The sequence below is a fragment of the Tarenaya hassleriana genome, unplaced genomic scaffold (assembly GCF_000463585.1).
Source record: "Tarenaya hassleriana unplaced genomic scaffold, ASM46358v1 Cleome4, whole genome shotgun sequence".
Classification (NCBI taxonomy): domain Eukaryota; kingdom Viridiplantae; phylum Streptophyta; class Magnoliopsida; order Brassicales; family Cleomaceae; genus Tarenaya; species Tarenaya hassleriana.
This window is the reverse complement of record NW_010966881.1, coordinates 2,330,020-2,339,791: the sequence shown is the minus strand read 5'-3', so window position 1 is coordinate 2,339,791 and position 9,772 is coordinate 2,330,020. Positions and strand designations below refer to the sequence as shown.

Sequence of the window (9,772 nt, the reverse complement as noted above, 5' to 3'; positions counted from 1 at the left end):
TGAACCGACGCCGACACTTTGACCGAAACCCGGTTAGAGCCTGCTCCAGGGTTCTTCAAAAATCCTCTCCGAAGCCAAACCCGACCATCATGAAGCCTGGAGAGCATGAACCAGTTCACAAAGAAGAAGAATCCGACCAAAGCGATCACGCCGATAACGGTTTGAGCCGTTCTCCTCCGGTACCAAGCCCGGGCTCTCTTCCTCTTCCCTCGCTTAACCGATTTCTTCGAATTCGGATCCCCAAAAATCCCATACCAAATCGACCCGAAATCCCATCCACCGTCTCGGAGCTTGTCGCCGACGGAGACAGAGAACCGGGTAGGACCAAGGCGCGGCGACAGAGCCGGAGAACTACCGAGGATCATGTCCGAGACCCGAGTGTCGCGGCTCTCGGGATCCTCTTCGTCGGGTCTTTCCTCGGCCATTAACAAGTTCCGAACTTTATGGTCTCCCTCTGCTTTTGTCTAGAGAGAGAGAGAGCGACGTGTAAAGAACTGGTTAATTATGGTGAAGAAGAAAGCGGAAGATGTGCCATTTTTGACGAGAGTGAGAGAGAGTGTCTGAATTTCAGTGAGCATCTTTTCTTTTCTCTTTCTTGTGTTTTTAATTTGTCGTAACCTAATTCAATTATGTCTAATCCTAGAGATCAACGCTACATTTAAATCACAGACCCCACACTTTTAGATCCTCTATGATTAACCCCAATATTGTACTTAATTAAACAAACCCCCTAAATAATTTCATGCTTTTTTTAAGCCTTAGCTCTAGAATTCCATTTATTGCCAATATTATTTCTAAGATTAAAATATCTGAAAATTTCTAAACTTGTGATTTGGATTTGGTGTAATATTAATTTCTGAATTTGTTGGTGGGCGTCTATTTATTTCTAAATTTATATTTTTAAATACAGTAATTTCTAAACTTGTTTAATAGTTTTATAATCGTTCAAAACAAAGTTTAAAAACTATTGTGTTAAAAAATTATAAGTTAAAGAATTATTGTGTTAAAAAAATACAATTTTAGTAATTATTGTATTCAAAAATATAAATTCGGAAATAAATAGGCACCTACACATTCAAAAATTAATATTACATAAAAAAATTTACATATTTTTTATTTTCTTTTTAATGGTTGCGGTTGTTAAACACTATTCTTTTATTTCAACTGTCTTTTAAATATAAAAAAATTTGGATAAATATCTCTAATTTAAACTCGTTTATTAGTCTAAAAACCTAGAAGTACACCCCCAATGCTTTTAAATTATTTATGATTGACCCTTAACTTTTTATGAATTAAAGAAACCCCTAGGCAATTTTGAGGTTATTAGTCCAGAAACCTAGAATTCTATTCGCTGTCAATATTAATTTATTTGCTGTTATTCATATATTGTATGTTTCTATAGATTTTAGTTTGTATGATACTTTTATACTATTTTCTAAAATCTCGTAACACCTAACAAGAGTGGACATTGGTCGATACTTAGAAAATTTTGAGTATTTAAATTTGTATCCAAATATTCGGATATCTCATTCGAAATTTATCTTTGAATACATATTTTATGAATATCCGAAATATGAGTATTCGAAACAATATTCGAATATTAGCACTTATCCGATCCAGATTTATTAAAAACAACAGTGTTTATATATAAAAACTAAAAAAAAAGAGTGAAAGATATAATTTTAGAAAGAGATGAATTGTGATATAGGTATGAAAGAGAGGACTAGTTAGAGATAGAAAGAAAAACGAATTTTGTGTGTTTTGAGAAAATATCGAGAAATGAAAAATTGTTAACCAAAAGAATAATATTTTATAAATATTTAAATATATAATTGTATATAGAAAAAATATTCAAATACTTGCGGGTACTTGATCCTCCATTTCCAAAATCATGTTATCTAGATTTAGATTTAAAAATCCAGATTTAAATTCCAATTTAAATAAAGTCGAATATACAAAAATTGGATATATGGATACATTGGATAATTTTGTGTAGCCCTACCACGTGAACATTTTGTATCATATGTAATTAGCGTATATGTAATTAGCGTGTCAATTTTGATACAAAATTCGAAAGCACAATTCAAACCACTCCAAAAAATATCAGGATTTTCGGGGTAAAATTTATCAATCCGAAAAAATCGTTCAGAGTTTTCAATCGGGTTTCAGGTCGGTCTGAAAACTCGATTTAAAAAATAAAATAAAATAAAATAAAATAAAATAAAATAAAAATATCTAAAAAAGATTTGAATGAGACGACCCGAATTTTATAGGGCTAGATTTTGGGTTCGGTTGTATAGGCCTGAAAAAAAAAATTCGGGTCGGTCCAAACCCGAATCTAAAATCTAAAAGCCGAATGTAGATTCGGACCGGACCAGCCCGTGACGACCCGTTTGACACAGCTACATGTGACGAAAAGACTGTCAAAAAAAGGATATCTAGAAGTGGTGTATGGATCAACAACACTAAAAAGATCCCCTTAATCTTCTTCACAAGTATGATTCTCCTTCTAATCATGCATCATGTTAACATGACAACAACCATGCATATGCTATGATATGATACGACAAACCTATTGATTGAATAGAATCATAAATCTCTCACACAAACTTGGTTGCATGGGGCGTCATTTCTTCTTCGGGTACTCTCTTGCCCCGAAAATGGTCGATCCTATTCTCACGTTGGTGCTTCCCAATTCAATCTGTAACCCAAATTTCAATTTTTTTTTTTTTTTTTTGCGTTAAAAGGGGAATTCTCAGTCTCTTATATCCACACATTATGTAACATGAACTTACGGCCAACTCAAAGTCACCAGACATTCCCATTGATAGCTCGCATTGATCCTCTGGAATTCCCAGGTCCTTGCACACCTCGCTTCTGCACTTCTCTAATGTCTGCTCACAGACAAACAAAGAAAGTTTCTCAATCTTTACCAAGGTTTTACACCCAAGAAACATATTATATATTATATATATATATATAGAAAATTGTGTATAAATACACGAATTTGTTACCAACTCTCAAATTCACACATCAACTTTACTATTCCCGAGAAAACACATTCGGACTTTTCTCGACTTCAAGTTGAAATCATAAATTTTACAATGAATCCGAAAAAACTATATGACATTTGACGTCGTTTCTCTGTTGAAATGTAGTTTTTAGGGAACCCCTTAAAATTCTGTGGATTCTTTTGTAAGTTTTTGTAAAATTCATGATTTTAACTAGGAGCGGGAAAGCGTTGTATAGTTTCTAGGAAATTTTAAAGTTCGTATATCAATCTAGTAGGAGGTAACAAATTCGTGTATTTATAAGATATTTTCTCCATAATATATACTGAAAATTAGTTATATCGATGAGAAAAAGCTCGTAAATTTCCTGCAGAAGTGAGAGAAGTGGTTTTTTCAAGATCATAACCTTGAAATTTTCGGGTGTTGAAGTGTAATCTGGCATCCCAATTGTCATTAAGCCACTGAACTCGAGGTTAGCACAAGCCTCCTTTACATGTTTCGCGAGTCCAACACATCCTGAAGGCTCAACCCCCGATTTAGCTGGAAAACATTGCAAGATGATCATGTCACATCCCTTAAAAAATGGGAAAAAGAACAATTCTTTTAACATGTCCGGCAACGAAATTTGAAAAACGAAATCCCGGGTTTCGGATTCTTACACTCTTCACCACTGGTGTTCACTTGGACCAAGACTTTCAAGGGCTTTCTCCCGATATTCCCAACCACACGATCAAGGAGACTTGCAATCTAAACATGTATTTGACCTCGTTAAAGACGGATTTAACTATTTGCAGGATCGCCATTGAAAGATCATTCTTCCAAACACTTTGGAGGAATTCTATAACAATTGCAAAGAAATCATCCTAAAGTCTCCAAAACATTCGCAATCAAAGCAACCTAAAAGCTCCATCATGGGATTCTCGTTACCAACAGAACCAGACTAAAGCCATGAATGATGAACCTATAAGCTCTTCTCCATGAAAAGATAGGTGAAGAGTTTTCACCTTCTCATCATCTACAGTCTCCACCATTGCAAGGTTAGGGACCCCCGCTGATAAAACAAACAAAAAAGTGATAAACCATAAGAGAAAACATTAGTAAGACCAATTTATATTTTTCTTTCCTTGGCTAATGCATCACATTAAATGCCCACACAAAGAAAAACAAAACAAAAAAAACAGAATTTCGCCCAAGTGTCACTGAAACTTGAACCAATTCAGGGACTGATGATCATATAGAACCAATGAGCATAAGAATCATTCATCTTCAAAGGAATCAAGCCGTATCAAACCAAAGAAACATAAGAATCATGAACAGAATTCTTACTTAGCAAAGGCTTGACTTTGTTGCTCTGTAAGTTCCCAATGAAATGCCACTCTATATCATCAGGAAGCTGCAAAACCCAACATAAAAAGCTTCAGGCTTTCTACTTCACCGAACCAAAATTTTCGATTTTCCCGAGATTTACGCACCCTTTTTTTCTCGGAAACCAAACGAGGGATGGAAAATTTCTCGAAAATGAAAAAGAAAACGCAGAGAACCTGAGGAGCTTTCTCGACGAGCTCTTGGACGTAGTTCTCGCCGAAGCACCTGTGACCGGCATCGTAAACTTGGTGAATCAGAGAAACGGGTTTGGTTTTGCTCACCGCCACGACCCGAATCCGATCCGACACGCGACCCGCTCGCTCGGCCGCCTGATTCACCCGCTGAATCACCGATCGCAGCGCCGCCGCAGCAACGCCGTCGGTCGCCGCCGCAGACATAACTGCTTCCGACACGTCCGTTGTCTGTTCGCTCTTGCAGTTCTCTTGTTCTTCGAGATCGTTCATTGAAGCTTCCGTCCCTTTGTGGTCTCGGTTTCTCGCCGCTTCATTAGCGGAAACACAGCGTTTTGTAGCAAATAGACTGCGTGCCGTTTTTCGGAAACAAAATGTACATGTAGCAAATAGACTGTGTGTCGTTATTATATGGCAATGATCGGGAGTCGAGTAAAAAAATAAAGGAAAATTCTAAAAAAAACCCATCTGATTTGCTAAAATACACAAATAAACTTTCAACTATAAAATTTTTTATCCAATACTCAAATTTACAATTTGTATTAGGATTTGATAAACTCATACTTGAGAATAGGGTGGCCATTTCGGGTTTCGGTTCGGTTTTCGGTTCGGTTATTTTGGGTTCGGTTATTTCGGTTATAAAAAAAATCATACCCAAACGGTTATATAGATATAATCGGTTCGGTTCAGTTCGGTTTCGGTTCGGTTCAGTTCGGTTTTTGCATAATAAATTTATAACCAAACGGTTATATTTTTCGGTTTATTCGGTTCGGTTCGGTTGTGATATATTTTTAAAAAAAAATTATTAATCCTACATAAATTTCAAAATATCTATTTAAATAAATGCACAAAATGATTAATCATGTAAAATAAAATTATAAAAAAATCTAAAAACTTCAATAATTAGGATAAAAGTTAAAAACATTACATTTTATGGTTTATTGGGTGAAATATATATGGTTAAAAGTGAAGTATAAAAAAATAATACTAATAATAATGAGGATAAAAATTAAAATATTAAAAAAAACTCAATAACCGTTCGGTTAACCGCGGTTATTCGGTTATTAACCGAACCGAACCGAATACGAACGGTTATTTAACTTCCTCAACCGCTTGGTTATTAAGTAAATAACCGCTCCGCTCTTATTCGGTTCGGTTCGGTTTGGTTATTCGGTTAATAACCGAAATGCCCACCCCTACTTGAGAATTAGAAAGACCCATCATCGGATCTACCCTAAAGAAATGAATAATTTACTCAAAAACAGAAACAACATCAAAATCAAAAGGAAACCTGGAAGGCAACCAACTAACTTCAATCATAGTAAAAAGAAACAACAAATGCAAAAAAGACCAAAAAACCGATAGATGAAATAAAAATGTGAAGAGTAGGTTTAAGAATTAGTAATGTCCGTGTTATAAAATATAGTTTCTTTTTAATTTTATCTTCTGCTTTTTAATTTTTGTAGTCGGTCCAACTTATGACAGAGAGACAAAGCATCCAATAATTTTCGCTGTCACGGAACATATGGGACCATATCACTTGAAGCCCATGACAAGGTCCAGGCCCAATAACAGGCCCATTAACAATGGCAGTATGGATCTTGTCTCGGCCATTTCCTAAAATCATGAAACTTTAATAGAATCTAGATTCTCGAGAAAATTGCATTTTTTTAATAATGGGATATTGAGGGGAAGCAGTAACTTTAGATATTTTATTAAATAAAAACCAATTAAGTTTGAGATATTAATCTCCAAACTCAGAATTGATATTGAATAAATTAATATATGATTGTTCTGAGTTATGATTATGGGCTATCTCCCAACACAATCCCAAAAAAAAATATTTGTCTAAATCAAACATTTCAAGTATTCGTGGATTGTATAATTTTCACATAGTTTCAAGAGTTTGCATATAATATTTGTCAAATATTATTTAACAAAGTTATTGTATTCTACAGGAACGAATCCAGAAAATAATTTTAGTGGGGGGCACATGGACATCTCAAATCAATGAAGTCGCTGATGCTAAAGATTTATTTATTTTTATTAATGTTACCAAACAAACTATCAAAATCTTAATATTAAACATAATCGTATTATAAATAATTGGAATTAAGTTCCCATATATTTATATGTATGGCTAAATCCAGACGTAGGAAATCATTTGAGAGAATTTTAATCCCAACATATGCCAAATATAAATCTTAAAATAAAATTATTAACTCTATATGTATTCTCCAAATATAAACCGAAAATATTATTCATCATACCGCGGAAATTCTCATCAATTTTATATTACGTTTTGTGCCCTGCGATCTCTCTTTTGTTCATCTAGATTATGGATACCATTTGCGGGATTTGGAAATAGTTCATATATAATAATATATAATGAATTAGCTTTTTTTGCAACATTTTTTCTACAGCCAAAGAATTCAAAAGGGGACGAAAGTTTGCTGCCAAGAGAGTATAATCTTCATCCACAAAACAAGAATCTTTGCCCATTTTCCCGTTTTAATTCTAAAGGGAAGTCGTAAATGGCAGACAAAATCCAATGAATTTGGTCCAAAATTATTATTTTTTATTTTGTAAAGTCGGTAAAAACATTAGAAAACGTGGTACGGAATCCATGAACTTTCTGTCGACGTCCATTATGATGATGATCGAAATTAACCAAAATTTCTAGAAAGCGAATATAATCAAAGTATCTTTTTTTTATTAATGAGAAAAAAGTGAAAAGATATTAAAAAAAATGTACAACGTCACGATTGCATATTTGGCTAAAATGTTAATGTAGAAATTTTATTACAAGGTTGGTAGCAGAAAAAAAAACAGATGACATACTTTTGGGTAGGAATTATTTTCTTGTCACTTACATTTCAATCATGCTTGTTATATAGAATGACAAAATGATGTTATACAAATTTATGGATTTTTTATGTTATACTAAAATAAATTTTCATAAAAATAGATGCAGGAGCGTATGTTTGATCGAAACGATAAATCTACTCTGATTTTTTATACAATTAATTTTAATAAAAAAATTCAATATGTTAGTTACGTCTATATTTTTTATATATATATTTCCCGTGAAAATAAAAAAAATGTCGAATGAAAATGGTAATACATAGAGAAATAATGAAAAAACAAATATCATTTTTAATCACCTGCTTGTGTAAGTTAGTCAAAGTTGATGGAAATGGTTTCCTTCTTCTCCCGTCATTGATCCCTTTGTCCTCATTTGCCTTGTCGTGCCCTCATACATATATATACACACACACACACATTTGTTCAAATCCGACATAAGCATGATACGGATCTATAATTTCAAGTTTGACACCTTGCGGAAATTAATTTTAAAATTTTAAAAAAATACCGAGTTTGATAACGAGATCATTCAAACATTTGATTAATTTGATCTCAGTATAATATCAAAATCTATATTACAAAAAATAAAAACCATTTAAGATTAGACGAATCAAGATAAAAGAAATACTAGGAATATAAATATTAATCACTCGGAATATAACTTTTATGTCAAATACTAAGAAAAAATATTAACTTTTGAAGTTTCCACTGTTCTTACATTTCCAACTTTTGGAAAAACATTTGGACCGATTTGTAGATTATGTTTCCTGTGGTCACTTTCCCCTCAAGTTGACCTTATTGCAAATGCTGCAGCAGCCAATTAGGAAACATTGCCTAATAAAAAGGTATATATATCATATATCATATATATATAGGACACCATTTTTCCTTATATTTAATTCGATTTATTTCTAAATTTAATGAGAAAAAAATCTACTTAGTGGAAAAAAAAATTAATTGTGACATGCTGCAAGAACAAAATGCTAAAGAGTAACATTAGCTGCATTTTTTCCCCATGTTTTTTTTTTAAATTATTATAGCATAACATTGAATCAACCTGAAAACCGATTGATTATTTTCAAAGAATAAATTAATTTACTTTTAATTAATATGAACCGAATATAAAAATAAAAAAAAAACAAACGAAAAGAAAATTAAATTAGAAAAATAAATATACGATAACAGACTTAACAGTGTGAAAAGCAACAACAAATTACTTGTAAACCCAAACTACGGACCACAAATTTCTACGTCATGCAAACTTCCACGTGCGGGGCAATTGGTCAACGAATATCTCAGACAGCTCTGTTTTTTAATGAAATTTTCTTAATATATTATTTGTTTATAAAATGTTATATTATGACGAATTTAATCTGTGATTATGTCTGTGATTTTTTTGTTTAATTTATTTTTTTTTGTTTTCGGTTTGAATGAGATCATGGTAGTTTAGTAGGCTGCTTCCTCCCTCTTAAATAATAATTTTCCTTTAAAAATAATTAAAAAGGATAATACAAGTTGAGAAACGTACTCGTTTCCGTCATTTAATAGTAATAAAAAAAAACTTGATTTTTTTTATTGATTATTTAAAAAGAATTAAATTCTCGTCTTTGTTATCTTGGCTTTAGATGTTGCAAATGAATCTTATTAATGAAAGTTTTTTTTCTAAAAAAAAGTTATCTACTATAGCTACAAATGTACAACTGAGTTAAATTATTAAAATTAATATCAACCATTAAATCAGATATTATTTATTAAAGGATAATGAAGATCATACATGTCTGCTCTGTATTTTTTTTTTTAATTTTTTAACATTCTAGAAAATCATCTAAACAAAATTAAAAAACCAAATATACATCTTATATATTTAAGATAAGATATAGTTTTCAAAACCATGGATCCAGACTGTGAATCTGTGAGCTTATTCATATTTTTACTAGGTAAACTTATATTATTGATGATAATAATATTCAAAAGAAATTCGAAAACCAAAAATATAAATGAATAAATAAAGAAGCATAAATAATTAGTTGTCACACTTCACATGATATTAACACAATGGACTGGAGTACATATTGATTTGTTTTTAATTATCTGGTTTTCAAATTTAAAATTATATTTACTCAACTTTTTATGTATCAGTTCCGTTTTTCATATTTTCATATTTAATTTAAATTATATTAATTTGATCAAAAATTTATATATAGACGTTTGAAAATAGCGAGACACAAAAACGATCAATTAATTATTTAATAATTCGTGCGGTGGAGGAGGGAGTGGAAGATCAAACAAACAGCCAAAAAAAGTCAAAGCAAGCGACTGGGTCGTTCAGGTGGACCGTCA

At 32.1% G+C, this 9,772-nt stretch overlaps 2 protein-coding genes across 2 annotated transcripts in view; both read right to left on the bottom strand.

Annotated features, from left to right (window-relative positions):
• LOC104823536 (uncharacterized protein At1g04910) overlaps positions 1–581 on the bottom strand; it is a 4,891-nt gene extending 4,310 nt beyond the window's left edge. Inside the window, exon 1 of the mRNA XM_010555150.2 lies at positions 1–581. Coding sequence (XP_010553452.1) covers positions 1–425 — 425 coding nt within the window. The 5' untranslated portion in view covers positions 426–581.
• Positions 582–2,421: 1,840 nt separating this feature from the next.
• On the bottom strand, positions 2,422–4,890 carry LOC104823535 (proline synthase co-transcribed bacterial homolog protein). The gene is made up of 7 exons (XM_010555149.1): positions 4,553–4,890; positions 4,338–4,404; positions 4,016–4,062; positions 3,671–3,758; positions 3,418–3,551; positions 2,796–2,894; positions 2,422–2,701 (listed from the first exon to the last, which is right to left on the bottom strand). The coding sequence occupies exons 1-7, from the start codon at positions 4,838–4,840 to the stop codon at positions 2,627–2,629; spliced, it is 798 nt and encodes a 265-aa protein (XP_010553451.1). The 5' UTR covers positions 4,841–4,890; the 3' UTR covers positions 2,422–2,626.
• Positions 4,891–9,772: the final 4,882 nt, after the last annotated feature.

Excerpts from the sequence above, each read along its gene's own strand:
- LOC104823535 (XM_010555149.1), bottom strand. The coding sequence starts at position 4,840 with ATGAACGATCTCGAAGAACAAGAGAACTGCAAGAGCGAACAGACAACG. Across the intron at positions 4,405-4,552 it reads TCGTCGAGAAAGCTCCTCAG|CTTCCTGATGATATAGAGTG; the intron begins GTTCTCTGCGTT and ends TGGGTTTTGCAG. Across the intron at positions 3,552-3,670 it reads GAACACCAGTGGTGAAGAGT|CTAAATCGGGGGTTGAGCCT; the intron begins GTAAGAATCCGA and ends AATGTTTTCCAG.